The sequence below is a fragment of the Tiliqua scincoides genome, chromosome 14, assembly GCF_035046505.1.
Source record: "Tiliqua scincoides isolate rTilSci1 chromosome 14, rTilSci1.hap2, whole genome shotgun sequence".
Taxonomy (NCBI): Eukaryota; Metazoa; Chordata; class Lepidosauria; order Squamata; family Scincidae; genus Tiliqua; species Tiliqua scincoides.
Window position 1 is genome coordinate 10,524,384 of NC_089834.1, and position 19,506 is coordinate 10,543,889.

The 19,506-nt window shown below is 48.0% G+C and overlaps 1 protein-coding gene across 1 annotated transcript in view; it reads left to right on the plus strand.

The window, feature by feature from the left end:
• Nucleotides 1-19,506, plus strand: part of KSR2 (kinase suppressor of ras 2) — a 186,856-nt gene that overhangs the window by 148,606 nt on the left and 18,744 nt on the right. The window contains exon 16 of the mRNA XM_066609856.1: nt 10,406-10,502. Coding sequence (XP_066465953.1) covers nt 10,406-10,502 — 97 coding nt within the window. The remainder of the gene's footprint in view (nt 1-10,405; nt 10,503-19,506) is intronic.

The following is a 19,506-nucleotide window of genomic DNA, read 5'->3' on the forward strand; positions in this document are numbered from 1 at the left end:
GTATTTATATACCGCCTTTCATGGTTGTCAGATTTCTCCTCAGACTTTATTTCAAGGTGGTTTACATAGGCAGGCAATACTAAATCCCTATAGGGATTTTTACAATTGAAGAAGGTTCTGTCTTTCAAGAACCACAACATTTCAGATGGAACTTTTATGATCTGGTATCACATTCTGGCCTCCAGTTTCCTCCCACGCAGGCTGACAATCCTTCATATCTCACTTGAAGGGCAGCCAAAGAGCAGGTGGAATAACTCGGCTTGGCTTGTCAGCTGCTTCAAGGTCGCACGGTGCCGGTGCCGAACTGGCGACCTTCAGATGTTATCTTCAGGCAAATGGAGGCTCTGCCCTCTAGACCGGACCTCCTGCCCAAACCGGACTGCCAACGTCTTACAATGTGAAATGCAACAAAATTGCCTCATTGTTGAATTCCAGAAAATGTACTTCTAGTTTTTGAAATGCCTGCATCATCAACATCACCACTGCCACTCCTGGGTAGTGTTCAAACTAGTGGGAACCCCTAAACCCCAGTCTAAACACCATAATAATATTTATAGACTGCTTTTCAACAGTGGCAATAGTTCACAAAGGAAGTTTATGTAGCAGAAGAAATGAAAAGACTGTTCCGTTTCCCAAAGGGGCTTGGAAACTAAAAAGAAACACAAGGAACGCACAGAGGGCAACTGCCGGAGGTGGGGGCAGGCTATGCTGGGATGAATAGGGACAGCTGCTTTTCCCATGCTAAATACAAGAGAACCTCCATTTCAGAGATGCCTCATCCAGTTAGCAGGGGCTATGCTTACTTCTGCTAAGGCTTATCCCCTGTAGGATACTTGGCTGTGCACACAGTTTAACAGCTCCGAAACCTATTAACACCAGTGTGTTAGATGGGCAGTGGCCCTGACCCAGCAGGGTTCTTACATGGGTGGCACAAACCCAGAATTTCTTGAGGCCACCCTGACACATACATCCCCACTCTTAAACATTTGTCGCCTATGGCCCATTCCACAACTCTTGTGTTCCCCATCTCCATTTTTTCCCCTTTGATTCGTGTGCGATTTCTGCGAACCTCTAAACATAAATCTTGTATTTTTCGAGCTGTCCTAAGCATGACTCAGACTGAATTTGCCCCAAGTGGCAGATAAAAAGAGCTCTTAAAAAAATAAAAGTCTTTAAAAAGACTTAAAAAAAAACACAGCAAAGCAAAAATGTCACACACACACACACACACACACACACCCTGCAATTCAGTTGCATAGGGAGTGTCAGCAGAGTCATTCTTTGGGCCTTCTGCCCTTGACCCGCCAGGAGCCATGTTCACTTTATTCCTTTTTTCTGTTGCCTCCCAACTCACGCAGGTAAACGAAAGAACTTCTCCAAAGCAATTTGGGATTTTGCTTGCTTGGCTGAACAACTCTCAAGCTCATTTTGAATTCCAAAATGCTCCCAGATGGGCCATTGCCTGGGAAGCGGGGTGGCTACGGGCTGCTATAAACAACTTTAAAATGAGGTGCTTTCCAATACATGCTGGAAGGCTGCTGATAGTGTCCTCAAGTCCTTGGATGAGCATGAGCACAATTAGAGAAAAAGTTGTTTGCTCTGCAGCTTGGTGTCCCTGTAGCAAAGGGGACTTCGTGGAGCAAACCAACTCCTGGGCTTGGATGAAGGAGGATTCTGGATCATTCTTTTCTTTGACCGTGAAGGTTAGTGAATGACCAAATTGTGAGATTATAAGAAGACCCTTCCTGGAAGGGGCCAAAGGCCCATCTAGTCCAGCATCCTGTTTCCCAGAGTGGCCCACCATCTGTGACGTGCAATGAAGTCTGATAAGAACTAATGTGAAGTTTAAATTAACCACATGAAATCGATATAGGAGTGTTTTTAGCTTTTATTTTGTCATGTCCTACATTTTTATTGGATGTCCTATATTTTGGGGTTCCTTGTCCTCTTTTGCAGTTATGACATCTGGTCACCCTGATCCCACCAAGCAGTTTCAGAAGTTACTACTTCTGAAGGCTCGTCTCCATGTAACATTCTCTTCCACCCCTACCCCATAAGAACATAAGAACAGCCCCACTGGATCAGGCCATAGGCCCATCTAATCCAGCTTCCTGTATCTCACAGCGGCCCACCAAATGCCCCAGGGAGCACACCAGATAACAAGAAGACCTGCAAGGCCTCCTGGGAATTGTAGTTTAAGAACATAAGAACAGCCCCACTGGATCAGGCCATAGGCCCATCTAGTCCAGCTTCCTGTATCTCACAGCAGCCCACCAAATGTCCCAGGGAGCAATTTATTTATGAACCTCTTCAACAGTTCAATTTATTTATGAACCTCTTCAACCCCATTTATTTATGAACCTCTTCAACAGTTTATGAACGCTTTCCACATGCGCTGCCTCCGACACATCCTCGGTATCACCTGGCAGGACAAAGTTCCAAACAACACAGTCCTGGAACAAGCTGGAATCCCAGCATGTATACAGTGCTGAAACAGATATGCCTGCGTGGGCTTGGTCATGTCGTGAGAATGGACGATGGCCGGATCCCAAAGGATCTCCTCTATGGAGAACTCGTGCAGGGAAAGCACCCTACGGGTAGACCACAGCTGCGCTACAAGGGCATCTGCAAGAGGGATCTGAAAGCCTTAAGAATGAACCTCAACAGATGGGAAACCCTGGCCTCTGAGCGGCCCGCTTGGAGGCAGGCTGTGCAGCATGACCTTTCCCAGTTTGAAGAGACACTTGGCCAACAGTCTGAGGCAAAGAGGCAAAGAAGGAAGGCCCATTGCCAGGGAGACAGACCAGGGACAGACTGCACTTGCTCCCAGTGTGGAAGGGATTGTCACTCCCGGCCTTTTCAGCCACACTAGACGCTGTTCCAGAACCACCATTCAGAGCGCGATACCATAGTCTTTCGAGACTGAAGGTTGCCAACATGTAAACAGGGAGTCAAGCCCCAAACCCAAAGTCTGCTTCAAAGAGGTTTCCTCAATGAACCAGAAATGAATCCAAATCTAAAATCTTGCACGCTTGCAATCCCAAGTGAGAGAGGCTCATTGGACTTGGCGGGAAGTAATTCTGAGTAGACCTGCATAGGATCATGCTGCTTTTTGCCCTGAACCTGATCCAGAACACTTTAAACTCAAAAAGTGGCAACTGGTTAAAATAAGTAGTTAATCCAATTCTCAACTTGCAGTGATCTGATGGATGTTTCACTTTCCGGTTTGTTTTTTAATCCTGACAATTGCATTTAATTCATAAAAAGCTTTAGAACATTGCACTGTTCCTTTCTGTTCACGTATGTGAATTTACATGCATGTGCCTTCAAGACAACATAAGAACAGCCCCGCTAGATCAAGCCATATGCCCATCTAGTCCAGCTTCCTGTATCTCACAGTGGCCCACCAAATGGCTCAGGGCCAAATCCTATCCAGTTTTCCAGCACCAGTGCAGCTATGCCAGTAGGGCATGCATGGCATCCTGCAGTGAGTGGGCAAACATGGAGGCCTTTTCCAGGTAAGAGAACATTTGTTTCCTTTCCTCAAGGCTGCATTGCAGCTGGGCTGGCACTGGAAAGTTGGACAGGATTGGGCCCTCAGGGAGCACACAAGAGACCTGCATCCTGGTGCCCTCCCTTGCATCTGGCATTCTGAGGTAACCCACTTTTAAAATCAGGAGGTTGCACATACACATCATGGCTTATGATGGACTTTTTCTCCAGAAATTTGTCCAGTCCCCTTTTAATAAATAACATTTGTTTCCATCTTCCTGGTACAAGAATGAAAAATTGCCAACAACAGGCGGCTTCAAGGCTCAGCCAGCTTGGGTACTGGGTGAGAGCCCATCTTTATCAGGAGGGATGACTGAGAACGCATTCGGTGAGCTGACCCCAGAACCTTAATACCCGTGGCAGTGATAGCACCCAGTGTCCCAGAGGGGTCCCTGGGAACTCCACTCCCAACTTTGTCCCAGGGGTCCCAGCAACCCGGCACTGTCATTGCCAACAACTCACTGATGGCACTTTCAAAAGGTAGAAAACAGGAGAAAAGAGGGGCAGCAATTGTTTTTGATCAGGTTCCCAGAAAAGGGTAAATAAATAGGAGCTTGTTGGAGCAGGCAGGCGTATGGATTAGAGAGAGATTAGATATGCCGTGTACAAGGTTTAGCGAAGGCATGAAGAGAGCTCATTCGGCACCTGTGCACTCCTTGCCTGTTAAGGATCAGCCACTTAGGACGCAGCGCCTGGCCCAGGTGCTCCTAATTGGCAGATTTAACAGTGGCAGGACCCTGGATGCGGTGCTTGTCTTGACACGGCGCGGTTCGCTCGGGTTGCCAAAGGCTGGGTGTTTCGTTCTCAGATGCAAATTTCCATTGATAAGCGGAGCGCGCCGGGGTGAATGATCTTATTATGAGGGCCCTCTTCAAAAGTGAATAAGCAACATGTACTCGGAGGGGGAAGTCTGTGTTCCTTCGGCTTACGCAGGCAGGCCTCTTAAATGCGAGCGCTGATGGAGCCCCAAGGTCGATATACCAAAATGGCACATGGGGCTATGCGGAGCAGAGGCGTCCTTGTGATCCCTGCCTCTTTGAGGTCTCATCTTTAGCGCTTGTCGCACTTAAGATAACGGGAAGAACTGAACCCAGTGAAGAGAAACTCTTGAGAAGATGGTGCAGGTGGGTTTTCAAAAGCCTGAGGTGCAGTATATGAGGGTTGTAAAGAAGATTCCGCAGACTTATGTATATGAAAGCCTCTTCCCGTCTGTGGCAGGGAAGCTTCCGTTCCCCTTTTTGCCAGAATCATTCTTCAGCATGTCACTGCTCTTCCAACAAAGGAGGGAGTGAATCAGCAAAGTTCTTGCCTCCTGTTCCTTTTGTCAAGGTCCAGCAAACTTTGTCAGTGCAGGCTTCTCTTTGCAATATGGTTCATTGAGTAAAATCCCTTCTGATGAAGTGACGATCTCACACCAGCTACTTTTTCATGGGTTGGGGGGGGGGAGGGAGGTATGGATACCAGTATCTTTTTTCCTTCTGTAAGAGGAAAAGGCTACAGCGTTTGGGCCTCTTCAGCCTAGAAAAAAGACGCCTGAGGGGAGACATGATTGAGACATACAAAATTATGCAGGGGATGGGCAGAGTGGATAGGGAGATGCTCTTTACACTCTCACATAACACCAGAACCAGGAGACATCTGCCAAAATTGAGTGTTGGGAGGGTTAGGACAGACAAAAGAAAATATTTATTTACTCAGCATGTGGTTGTGTCCAGTTCTGGTCACCGCATCTCAAAAAAGACATAGTGGAAATGGAAAAGGTGCAAAAGAGAGCGACTAAGATGATTACGGGTCTGGGGCACCTTCCTTATGAGGAAAGGCTACGGCGTTTGGGCCTCTTCAGCCTAGAAAAGAGATGCTTGGGGGGGACATGATTGAGACATACAAAATTATGCAGGGGATGGACAGAGTGGATAGGGAGATGCTCTTTACACTCTCACATAATACCAGAACCAGGGGACATCCACTCAAATTGAGTGTTGGGCGGGTTAGGACAGACAAAAGAAAATATTTCTTTACTCAGCGCGTGGTCGGTCTGTGGAACTCCTTGCCACAGGATGTGGTGCTGGCGTCTAGCCTAGATGCCTTTAAAAGGGGATTGGACAAGTTTCTGGAGGAAAAATCCATTATGGGGTACAAGCCATGATGAGTATGCGCAACCTCCTGATTTTAGGAATGGGTTAAGTCAGAATGCCAGATGTAGGGGAGAGCACCAGGATGAGGTCTCTTGTTGTCTGGTGTGCTCCCTGGGGCATTGGGTGGGCCACTGTGAGATACAGGAAGCTGGACTAGATGGGCCTATGGCCTGATCCAGTGGGGCTGTTTTTATGTTCTTATGTAGGAGAAAAGCGTCTGGGGAATGCAGCAGTATAGTGGTTGGAGGGAAAGGGTTAAGCAACCTGTATACCTGCAGGTGCACCATCAGGTAAGGGGCAGAGGCATTTGTTATATAGCCTGACCCACTTGCAGGTATACCACCAGGTAAGGGGTAAGGCATTTGTCGTATAGCCTGACCCACTTGCAGGTGCACCACCAGGTAAGAGGCACAGGCGTTTGTCATACAGCCTCAGGTGCTGAGAAGTCTGAGGCCGGCACTGTATATATTTTGAATGGAACAGTCAAACGGAACAGCCAGACAAACCCTACCAGGGCAAAATGAATCCTCCTTCCACCCCCTATCCCTTCTGTTTGGTTGCTGCCTCCTCACCAGTAGGAGGTGATACAGGAAGTTTCCACTGTGCCAGTCACAGGGGAATTTGTGCATTGCCACTGAAGCCTCTCTGGTGATCACCCTACCGCCTCCTCCTCTCCTGTCTTTCCCAATAAACTGCATCTTTTAAAATAAGCACGGTGCAATCAAAAGTTCTTTTCCCCCAGCCGCCCACCCTCCCTCCCTCCCAGTTAGCTCTGGAGTTGGATTTTATTAGAGACCATCTGCTCAGCGATATGACCCTCCCCAACCAAGGCCGTGCGAGAGGGGCCATTTCCATTCCTTGTCTCATTAATTTCTGCCGCTGCCTCCTTCGGAGTCTGTCTGACTGCCTTCTGGAAGCCTCATTGGCCACTTGATTTGCAGAGGCTCTCAGTGGGGTGGTGGAGAGGGCCAGCCTTGCCGGAGCTCCTGCTGCCATGGTTCAGTTTCCCCATTGCTGGCAAGATGAGCTGCAGTGGGGAACTTGGAGCAGCAGACAGGTGGGCAGCAAAGGTCCGTTTGCCGCCTGAATCCTGCTGGGCATTGCTGCATTTCGTCGGAGAAACAGCAAGAGTGGAGCTGATTTGGCCCCGTGTCTCCAGCCTGCAGAGCTTTCTCTTCCTTAGGGACACTCACCATCCTGAGCCTGGTTTTAGTATGCCAAACTGGAAAGTGGGGGTACCAATAATAATAATCATAAACCCTGCACATGCCCAATCTCATCTGATCTCGAAAGCTAAGCAGGGTCAGGCCTGCTTAGTACTTGGATGGGAGATCGCCTGGGAATACCGGGTGCTGTAGGCTTCTACCGTAGTCTTTTGAGACTGAAGGTTGCCAGCCATCTCCCTATACTGAACACTATCTCCTGATCTTGTCTGATCTCAGAAGCTAAGCAGGGTCAGGCCTGGTTAGTACTTGGATGGGAAACCGCCTGGGAATACCGGGTGCTGTAGGCTTCTACCGTAGTCTTTTGAGACTGAAGGTTGCCAGCCATCTCCCTATACTGAACACTATCTCCTGATCTTGTCTGATCTCGGAAGCTAAGCAGGGTCAGGCCTGGTTAGTTCTTGGATGGGAGACCGCCTGGGAATACCGGGTGCTGTAGGCTTCTACCATAGTCTTTCGAGACTGAAGGTTGCCAACCAACCAAAAGAATCCAATTGCACTGGGAATGAACAAAGGCTTCAAAACTTCAAGCAGTGTGAATATTGAAGGGGGCGCCTGTGGCCCAACAATAGAGCAATTGCCTTGCATGCGGAAGGCCCCAAGTTCAATTCCTGGCATGTCTGAACATGCCACATGCTTTCCTCTTGTCGAATTTTATCCGATCCTCCACGTTCTTATGTTTATTTCTCTTTTATTTTACTTTATTTAGGTTTCACATGCATGTGCATGAGTTATTATGCAGTTTTTGATGCAGAAGGCCCCAAGTTCAATCCCTGGCATGTCTGGACAATTCAAAGCTCCACTTTTACCAGCTGCTCAAGCCTCTGTGGCTATAATGGTGATTGAGGAGCAGTGCTCTCCCCAAGTAGCAGGTTGTTTAACCCTTGATGCACATAGCCTAATCGACCCTGTCAGTTTTGCAAACCCCCCAAAATTGGGCCATGGCCGTGGACTCACAGTTTGGGAACCGCAGATCTACATGCTTTCCTCTTGTCGGATTTTATCCTATCCTCCACATTCTTATGTTTATTTCCCTTTTATTTTACTTTATTTGGGTTTCACATGCATGCGCTTGAGTTATTATGCAGTTTTTGATGTTTTTCACCTGCCAAAACAAATTTGCAAGCTAAATAAGCCTGTGGTTTCACATGCATCCATTTTTCACTTTCATCCATGCTCCCTAACTAGACAGAAGTGCAAAGTATTGCTTGTAGGAGGAAAATGAACACAACTTGTTTTAAAAGAAGAAGGGATCCTACATTGAGGTTCAACATGGCCCCTCAGTCTGAAAATTTTTGGCGTCCACTATTATTAATTAAATGCATCAGAACGAGTTTGAAACACAAATCTGTTCACTTTTGAGGAACCGGTTCTCAATTTTTTCTCTTCTGGAAACGATACCCTTTGAGGTTCTCCTGTTCTTCGTGCAGACTTGTGGTTTTAAGTATTGGATTGCCTCCTTGGACCATTTAAGCCGGCATCTGAACTGACACCAGATTGGGAAGTCAAGGAGGTGCGACAAACGTGAAGCCAGACCCCCAGTTTGTAGCAATTCAGTGCCTTGATTGAAAGGGTCACTTGGTCCAAGTCCGCTGCCCACAGTTCTTACAGAGCAGCTTCAGCAGGACTCCGGGGTCCATCCCCTGGTGTTCCCGAGAAGGGGGAGGAACATGTCAGAGAGACGAAAGGGCTGCTGCGGTGGGTGGGAGAGAACAATTAAAAACCACAGTGCTTCTGTCGTTAGTTATGGAACCGGATCAAATTAACACCTGCGATCCTCGGAGCTGGTTTTATTTTTGGTGGTTTATTATCTGAGCTCAGGTATTTCATTCTGCATTTTCTCCAGTTGCCTATAATGAGCGTAGGTGGTTATGAGAACTGGGTTTGGGGGGGGGCTCTCTTTTGTGGGGAAAAAGTCGAGGCAGAATCCACCCACAGGCTCCATTACATGATTCAAATGTCAATACAATTTTAATTGGTTTCAGGGTCTCCTTCCCCCCCCCCCAGCAGCTGCATTTGGTAATTAAGACTCTGTAAATAGATTTCTCGGCAACAGGTATGAAAAGGAAGATGAGTCTTGCCCAGCGTATGGCTGAGGCTGTTCTTTTTACATGGAGCAACTTCATTCCATGGGGTTCGTGTCCCATAGAGGGAAGCATTCTTGGGCTGTGCAGTTTAAAACGTGCAGCGCTGAGAACCAAAGATCCCAAACCCATTGAAACATCCATCTGTCTGCATCCTGGCCCCCAAACGGTTTGTGTTGCCTTGATAACCAACCAAGATGCTCTGCTTGCTGTGTTGCAACATGTTCTCTTTCAGTGCTTCCTAAGGCACTTGGAGGGCCACTCTGAGATACAGGAAGCTGGGTTAGATGAACCTGTGGCCCGATCTGGCAGGGCTCTTCTGATGTTCTTAAGTTCTTATGTCTTCAACTTTGTCACCAGCTGGGGCCAACCTCATGCTTGGACAGCAACATTAGACCAACCTCAAAAGCCCAGCAGGCAGGAGGGCTGGGTGTGTAAGTGGCCACTGTTCCTCTTTTTATTGCTGTACAGTGGTGGCCAAATGACATGCACTGCTGCTGTGTCATCCTGCCAGAAGCTTCTCTAGGGTTTGCGAGACCTCATTGCATTACCCATATGATGGACCTCCTCCTGTACCAGACCACACAGAAACATTACAATATCATGTGCACAACCTAAATGCAGTGGCATCACTAGGGTTGGTGTAACCCCCCCCCCATTCACTATTTATTTATTTATTTAAGTAAGTAAGTAAGTAAGTAAGTATATAACTGTACAGGTCAACCAACAAGTCAGTCACCAACCAAACACCAGTGGCCGACTTGATGACACTCACACAACTGAATAAGAGTTTTAATATTAGCTCTGACCCATGGAAATGAGACCTGACTCATATTAACAATTCATTGGTTCCCTGCTGTGTCACAATAAAACCTCACTGGGTCTCGGAACAATCAGTCCCATTGATCATTTTAAAGAGGAAGAAATCTACTTTTTGTTACATAAGGCAATTGTGTTTTCCTTTTCTGGTTTTCTGGCTGTAACTTTTGATAAACGCGGCTGTTTCAATGCGGTTTGTTTCATTGCCTTTTGCATTAAATTGCGCAACAGTGATACATAACATGATGGTATTATTCAAAAATATTAAGATTTTTCCATTTTTGCCAGCAGGAGTGTCACCCCCCCCCCCCAGTGTGGTCTTCACCCCCTTAGCAACACCACTGCATCCTGTCCCTTTCTTCCTTCTGGACCTCATCTAGAACCTCTAGCCCTGGTTACTCCCAAGACTCTGCAGGCCTGAGCTTCAAAACAAAGTGGCTGCGGCAGCCCTGCCATGTCCCACTTGACTTTGGATTGTGACTCTGTTTTCTCGGAGTCTCTTCTGCAGTTTCTCTATTCAGTGCTCACAATGCTTTTGACTAGTGCCCCCCCCTTCCTTCCCCAAATAATCACAACTCTCCTCTTCTTTCAGCTTGTGCAAAGGACGGACCCTCTATTCCGTGGTGAGAGATGCCAAAATCGTCCTGGATGTCAACAAGACAAGGCAGATCGCGCAAGAGATTGTCAAGGTATGAACAAAGGGGGGGGGGGCGGACAAAGCGATCCAAGGCACACGCGGACAGCGGCTGCCCATGCGCTCTCGGAAGGGCACTGTGATGCAAGATGTTTTAACTGTTTTTGTCTGTATGGCACTTCTCAGCTCAAAAGAGCCTCCCGAGCAGCTCACAGTCATGCTTAAAAATACACCAGCTTAGCAGTGCATAGTGAAATAGAGCCGCACGTAATGAAACAGCCAACAAAAGGCACAGCAGAAGGTGCAACTAATTAGAGTCAGATTATCAACACATCTAGGGGAACATCATCAGTCAGTAAACTGAATGATCCATCTAAATTGAATGATCTTTGCTAGTTTTCAAGATAAGAACGTAAGAAGAGCCCCACTGGATCAGGCCAAAGGCCCATCTAGTCCAGCTTCCTGTATCTCACAGCGGCCCACCAAACACCCCCAGGAGCACACAAGACCGCAGGCACAACCTGCGTCCTGGTGCCCTCCCCTGCGTCTGGCAATCAGAGGCAGCCTGCCTCTAAAATCAAGAGCTTGCACGTACCTACTGTGACTTGTAACCCATAATGAACTTCTCCAGAAATTTGTCCAATCCCCTCTTAAAGGCACCCAGGCAAGATGCCATAAGATATCAACAGGGAAGAGGCTAGACAAGGCTCCGTGGGCAGGCCGGCCCCGAGTCGATGTGATAAGAGTGTGAGCCCCACGTCCTCTTCAGAAGTTTTTTCTTGGTCTTTGTGTCTCTTCAAAACCCTTCACTCCATGTGGGAGTTTTGTTTTGTTTTGTTTTGCTGCTCATACATGTTCATCACTTCAGAGGAGGAGAAACTCGCTTTCAAACTCCTGCGCTCGGTGATGGCAGCACAAGATGAGCTCGCTTGGCAAGAACATACAGGTGACTGACTGACACTCATGGCTTGTTAGCATACCCAAGAGCAAGACTTGAGGAGACGTTTGAAGTCTGGAAATTTGAAGTTACAGGCTGTCTCTTGTGCTTGGAGATGAAAAACATCTTTACAAGTCTGAAAAAACGAGAAAGGGAGAGAGAGAGAGACAGTTAACATGTCAACCTTTTTCTACAATAATCACAGTTTTGGGCCCATTTTTTAAAGAAGGTCCTTATCATGTGTGCCTCTGGACAAACACTTAAGTCACAGTCATTGTGGTTTTCTTATGCAGATTGGTACAATATGAGCACCTTAGGGTGCAATCCTAACCCCTTATGTCAGTGCTTTCCAGCATTGACATAAGGGCAATGCAGCTCTGAGGTAAGGGAACAAACATTCCCTTACTTTGAGGAGGTCTCCGTGAGTGACACCCAACTGCAGGATGCCGCACACGTCCCATTGGCACTGCTATGCCAATGCTGGAAAGCACTGACATAAGGGGTTAGGATTGCACCCTTAGCTGGATAGGTTTCCTTTTTTTGGAATACAAGATTCACTTATCTACACAGATGAATGCAAGTTCAGAGTGTGGATGGAAAAGATCCAGACACAAAATGGAGACCAGTTTCAACCCTTGTGAATGAGCGAAGAGTCGATTTATGTGAAACCAGGCTTGTTTGAGGAGAAGCTTCCCCTAACACAGTGTCAGAGTTTGCATTATATATATATAGCGTAGCTAAGGGGGTGCAGGGGGTAGCACATGCACCGGGCTACAGGGTGGTGGGGGCTACAATGTGTGGGCTACAACGCAGGAGGGGCTACAATGCGCGGGCAACAATGCCCATGCGACTATTGGGCTGCTGCAAGGCACACAGGAGAGAGGCTGCTTCAGGCACGCAACAGGGGAGAGGAGATGGGGGGCAACAGTTGACTCACTGCTCCTCACTGCTTTCCCCCCCCCAGTGACTTAGAGTGGGCTGCAGGCGGAGGGCAGGCACTGCGGAGCAGCCAGCCCAGCAGCTGAGATGTGGCGGCGGCGGGGGCAGCAGCCGGGGACTGCTGCTGCTTGCCCTCTGCGACTGCTGTGAAGTTGAGCCCCAGCAGCGCTCCTCAAGAACTTCCATCTCTACTGCCTGCTGGGGGGCATGGGGGGCAACGACTGAGCTCCTCCAGACAGGCACATGGGAGGGAGGCATGCAGAAGAGAGACTTAGAAGCCCAGCCCTATGCATACCTACTCAGAACTAAGTCCCATTATAGTCAATGGGGCTTACTCCCAGGTAACCGCATAGGATTGTAGCCTAGGCTGCGTGGCTGGCAGCCAAGAGGAAACTTCGTGATGTCACCCCTCTCCCTTTCTCCCCTTGCCTCCCCTCCTCCCTGCCTTCCTGGCTGCGATCTCACCCCCCACCCCCCGCCAGTCATGGCGGGCTTGGGCGCCGTAATCTTCCCCTCCAAACATTGTCCAGATGGGAGGGAAAAGCTAGCAACCTTCCACACAGCACTGGGACCAGCACACAAACCTGCGGGGGGGGGGCAACAATTAAACACATGCGCACCTACAACTGCAGCCCAATCTAAGTTACTTCCAAGTAGACATGCATAGATTGTGCTCCAAGGCTGCAATCCTATGCACACTTTCCTGGGAGTAAGCCCCATTGACTATAATGGGACTTACTTCCAAGTAGGCATGCATAGGATTGGGCTCTCAGATGGCTGGTTGGCTGGCTGTGATGGGTTCCCTGCGCAGGAACCTGAAGAGGGGAGCAGGCAAGGCATTTGAGGCAGGCTGCAGTGGGAGCACTGAGCAGCACGTAGCACCCAGAGCAGGCCTGGCCTGGCCTCTTAGTAATAATCATCATCTCATCATTTATTTGAAATTCATCGATGCCTATGCTATTCAATTCCTAAAGGTAAGCTGCTGGCTATGATTGTCTCCCCTGCACCTCTCAAACTGTATATGCACACTTTCCTGGGAGTAAGCTTTATTGACTATAGTGGGACTTACTTCAACCCTTGTGAATGAGCGAAGAGTCAATTTATGTGAAACCAGTCTTGTTTGGGGAGAAGCTTCCCCTAAAACAGTGTCAGAGTTTGTATTATATATATATAGCATAGCTAAGGGGGTGCAGGGGGTAGCATATGCACTGGGCTACAGGGTGGTGGGGGCTACAATGTGTGGGCTACAGGGTGGAAGGGGCTACAACGCGCGGACTTACTTCTGAGTAGACAGGCACAGGATTGGGCTCTAAATTAGATATGCCTTTTAGATTTGTGGTCACTTACAGAAGTAAGAGGGGTGGTGGTTTGAAAGAGGGCCCCTTTGGTGTCCTCCCTTTTTAGAAGCCTCCAGCGATCTCTGAGAACATTTCTATTTCAGCAAGCCTTCTGATTTTAGTCTTCTGTAGTACCTGACCCCTGCTGCTTTTATTGATGCTTTTGTGCTTTATTGATTATTGTATTTTATGTGCTTGTATGTTCATCCGTTACGCCTGTGATCGTTTGCTGCTTTTTTACATTGCATTTTACAGTTTTATCTTACATGTACACATATTTAAATTGTTGTAAGCCACTTTGGATGCCCTTCAGAAGAAAAGTGGGATAAAAAATTAAATAGGCAAATAAATAAATACATAACACAGTTTTAATTCATACGACTTATGACCCAATCCTAACTTTCAATGTCCTTGCTTTTTCAAAATATTAACCAACGTTTCTCACTCACTTTAATAAATAAAAAAGACCCAATTTAATTAATTAAATTTGATTTCATTACTGGCGGGGGGGGTACAAAATGTTATTTGCACTGGGCAGCAAATGGGTTAGCTACACCACTGGGAAAGGCAATCCAGATGTGGGGTTTGATGATGGGAACAGCTCAGTGGACTTTGTCTCACACAATTCTGTGTGCAACTCCCACGTAAGGGTAGGAAGATCTAGACCTGGAGTGTCAGACATAAGGCCCACGGGCCACATGTGGCCCCCGGAAGCCATTTATCCAGCTCCCGTCATAATTGGGCTCTCCCAGCATGTTAATTGGGCTCTATCAGATCCTGAAAATATGAACAAGTTTTGCACATTTTCTCCTTCTGTCATTTGCAGCGAATGAGTCTCTATGTGAGAACAAAATGCTTGTTTGTGGCCATTGTGTGCCATGAATGCTGTTTGGTTCACTACATGAAATGAATTTATCACCCCTGATGTAGACTGCGATCTGCAGCTCTAGATGTTCATAAATCAGCTTTTAGGCTATCATGGCAGACAATAGAATACTCCCAGGTGTCCTATAGGGCTGCTGAGAGCAATCCCTAGTGGCCTGTGGGAAGAGGAAAAAGGAGGCATGACCATACATGCAGGCACATCATCCCTGCCCTAGAGGTCAGTGCATAGCCCATATTGCCCCTTGGGAATAATCCCAGTCAGGAAGGCCGGAAATGGGAAGAGACTGCCCCCATTCACCTGCCTGCCACTGTGTCCCAAGCTGCAGGGAGTGTGGGGCAAACCACAAATTGGATGCGCACACACCAGTGGTCCATGTCAGTGGGCCATGTTTCAGGGCCTGGTTTACCTATGCACTGGCCTGCATCCTGTAAATCAAACACTTCCCAAGAAACATGGCATTCGGCACATATCTTGTTTCTCCAAGTTTGATTACAGGGCTGGGGGGGGGGGGATTCTTTCGGAAAAAATGGTATTAAGCACCACTGAGAGTGTTGGCAAAGACAGGGGCTGATATCTCTCATTAGCCAGTGGATGGAAAAAAAACTAATGAAAACCAATGAAACAAAAATGGAGCTGGGATTGGATTTAATAGGATGGAAATAGTACTGATGAGACAATCCATCCTTAAAAGTGACAAGAGTTTGGAAGCAGGGTGGCTGTCCAGCAGTCTTTTGCAGGGCATGGGAAGGTTTTCCCTTCCCAGAATGCTCCCCCTTTCCCATGCACATATATCCCTAATGCCATCAGGATAGTCCCCTGAGAGCCCCCAGAGTCCATCAGGACTAGAGAGCCCCCAGAGTCCTCACTGGTGAGGGCAGCAAATGACCAAATGCCCCTCCCCAATCCATGCTATGGCCAGGTTGCCCTGACGGATTAAGGGCAGACAGACAACTTCAAAGGGGGCCCTGTGAAGCTGTGATTCTAAACAACCCTGGTTTCAGGTCCACTCCCTTTAGTGGTGTGGTTGTCTAGCCACACACCCTTTGATTATCCTCAACAAAATGCATCCATCTCCACCCTTGCTCCACTTTACACGAACTCAGGTGACAGCCACCAGATGCCCTAGTGTGAAGGAGCAACACGGTCACTGCTGCTGCCCAGGTCCAGGTGGTAAAAACAGCAACTTAGAGATCTTCTCACCAGTCACACAGGCAGCTTCTGTTACATTTTGGCCCATTTGTGGGCCCTTTTATGCCCCATGTTCCTGGCTAGTGCCCCAGTTGTCTAATCTCTGCTGCCAACCCCGTTCCTAAGGCCTGGAGGCATCTGATACTCAGGCGCGAAAGTGGATGCATTATCTAGCCTTCTGCAGGCCACCTTTTGACCACAACACACACAACACAAGTCTTGCTTGTCTCTTTTTTTTTTGAGGGGGGGAGAGTGCTCTTTGAAATGCCCAGCACCTCTAGCACTTTGCTGTGGTGCTTTTCTCTCCCTGCTTAGTCCTTATCCTAGCAGCTCTTCTCCATGGAGTGAAGCTTCATTTTGTGACCCGTCTCAGACCCTCTCCAAAAACAGATTAGAATGGGAACATGACACCCCTTTTTCTCACCACAGATTACTGCTTAAGCCCCCCAAACCCACCCACTCACCCACATCTCTAGTTACACTTTGCTGAAGGCTGTGCCCAGTCCCCTGCATTCATTTATGCTGCAGTACTGGTTCTTCTCGACTTCAAAGACCAAGACAGTATTTGTTCTTGCATCTGTTGAACTGCCTCCAGCCCACCAAAGCTTTGTTACAAAAAGATGTGTTAGTTTTTGAACCCTGCCCTTCAGCTTGATGAGAGCCAGCTGAAGCTGCAGCCTGGGTCTTTAAGACACAGATGGAGGAGAGGGGTGAGCAAGTGAGTGGTCACAGTCCCTATTCTCTTCCCATCTAGCAGCAGGCAGTCAGCATGGGCTGTTCAGCTTTTTCTATCCTTCCAGGCTAGTTGGCAGGAGAGGAGGGGCTGAGAGTGGCATGGCGTCAGAATGCAGCCAGATAAGTGGGAGGTTGAGGGGGCCAAAGATTGGACCAGCCTTTGAAGATTGGGGGGGGGGGGGCTTGGCCAAAGCAACCTTCCAAAGCCAAGCTCTCAAGTAGGAATGATGTTGTCTAGGATCCATTGCCCTGTGCCTGAGCCTCCAAACAAAATAGCTCTAGGAGAAGCATTGCCACCACCCACCTGAGGTTGGTTTTTCAACTGGCTCCTGACCCACCTTTTGCAAGCCTTTGAGTGCCGTTCTGTTTCCAAGATTCTGTTGTACAAAGTCATTGATCTACCCCGACATAAGGAGCGCTTGGTGAAAATACATGAACCAGGAGAGGGCGCAAGCTGTCCAGCTATCTTACAGGGGAGGCCAAGGGAGATTCAGGTGACTCTGTACAAAAGAGCATCTTAGTCCTGCGGATGTGTGCGGAGCTGGGATAGGAGGAACCCAGAGGAGAGTTGGGGACCCTACCTGTTGATCCAGACTTAACCTGCCAGTTCTTAAAGATATAGGTCGGACAAACCAAGCAGAAATGTTCTCCAGCCAGAGGCCAAACCCCAAAAAGTTCAAATAGCAATGAAGACTTAGAACATGGTTACCGTTCAGGCCCATCTCAGAGGCAGATTGGGAACGATGCTTGGGGGTCACGTGTGCATGTCAAGGTCCAACGCAGACTGAGAACCAGGACATCTTTGGGAATGGCCAGCAGAGGCCAGGTTAAATCCCCAATGTCCTCTGGGCTGCTTGGTTGAAGTTTTTCAACCTCTGGCTGCTATTAGGAAGGAGAGTTACTGCAAACCTCAAACTAGCCAGTTCCTTTACTGGCATTCCAAAAATCAGTAAGGAACCTGTGCCCTGTAGCCAGAGTTTCCCATTTAAGACACTGATCTCTCTCTCTCACACACACACACACACGCTCTCTCTCTCTCTCTCTCTCTCTCTCTCTCTCTCTCTCAAATCTACAGTTCTTGCTATTGACAAGGAAACTCAGCATTAACACCTATGCAAGATGCATCCGTAGTTTTAAATTGCTTCTAGGCTCATTGACCTGGAATTGCTCCTTCTTCTCCATCGACTTGGCCAGAACTGTGTTCCATCTTGCCAGCCTTCATTCACCCTGTCTGTCATTTTCTCCTCCCTGGCCATCTCACGTCACGCTTTCTCCCTTCCCTTCTCTCCAGAGTTCTGTTGTCAAAACCATTTGCCTCTTCATCAGCCTGACCGTGTGACACCTCTCCCCTCCAAGGAGCCCCGCTCTCTCTTCCTGTTCCTTCCTCCATTTGGCACCAACTCCTTGTCTTTAGGAATCTCAGTGGATGTACCCCATGAACGTTGCTCTTCCTACAACAATGCTCAACAATTCATTGTTGCTCTTCGACAACAATGGTGCCATGTAAAATTATAGTAGAGGATAAGCAAGTTCCCACATTATGCATGACCACATTGTGCATTGTGCATGGGACAATGTCAGAATGTAGCAGCAGGCAAATTTTTCTGGGGATAAGTTCCACTGGGTGTCCTTGTACTTACTTTAGAGCAGTGCTTCCCAAACTTTTCTGCGCCTGGACCCACTTATAAAAACAGCAGTCTTTCAGGACTTGCTACTCAAAAGATATCTAGAAAGAGATATTTTATTAATAATTCTTGTTGGCATCCTTCAGTCTCGGAAGACTATGGTGTCACACTCTGAATGGTGGTTCTGGAACAGAGTGTCCTCTCTAGTGCGCGAAGCCTGGGTAAAGTAGGTATGGAGGATAGGCTGTTACCCATGCAGCAAATCCCCCCTTTCCATGTCACTGAAATGATCCAATGCAAAGGCAGAGGCCAATACAGTTGGTTCCAGCGGCGTCGCAGGAGTTGCCAGAACGTGACTGTGTTCAGCCATGAACTGCCTCAGGGACTCCGGCTCCGGATTTTGCCTTGAGGTTGACTCCTGAAGCCTTTTCCATAACTGGATGTAGCCACAAGGCAGTGGAGGTTTGGGATCAGAGTTTTCCTTCTCTCAGATGAGCTGCCTTCCCAGGCTGACGAGTCCCATCTACCCGGTGGCTGTTTAGTCGCCTCTTACGACAAGTACAGCCAAACTGAGGGCCTATTCTTATCCCCAGCCCCCAGGGGAAACAACAACACCCAAGGGAACAACATATATTTTTATCAGGTTTGGTGAACCCCTACTGTGTTCACGAAATTGCTTCCTTGTTGTCTAATCACAAACGCGGAATGTCCAGGGTTGTGAAATCTGCGGCAACGGCTTTGAAGCTGAGAAGGTGGCAACAAATGCAATTAACTCTGAAGCCCTTCTCGACCTCTTGAGCCAGAGCTGGAAGACGGCATCGTCACAAATAGCGATCTGATGCGAAGCGACAGGTTGTCTTTTCCGCTTCTGATGTTCCTGTCAGTACTTTAGCACCTGCACCAAATTACATGTGTGTTGGTCTGTTTACTGGAGAGATGCTTTTGGATTGGCTCAAGGTTGGCCCTGTCATGAAGCCAGCTGAGGTCGTTGCCTCAGGTAATGAATTGACAAAGAGTACTTGTCTTTGTTCATTCACCCACCTGTGCTGCTCCTCCTCCTCGCCCTACTCCCTTGAATTGAAAAGGAAGTGGACTTCAGCCCTCCACTGTCCTCTCCTCCACACTTCCTGTTCTGCTCTGTTCCCCCTTCCTTTTCAAACCCAGTGAATGGGAGAAGGCGTAGCAGAAGTGCTGGTGGTATGGGGCAGTGTTTGGTGAAAACCTCAGTCGCTGAGTCGTCTTGGGCCTGTCCTGGATCTGCTGCTAATAGCAAACTAATTAATTAACAACATAATTCAAGCCAAGAGTTAGAAGTGAGCTACATTTTTCAATGAAATATATCTCAGTGTAGAAATAAACGGTGGGAGAAAAAATATTCCAATGAAGACATTTAAAGTAGACTTTTTGTGTTG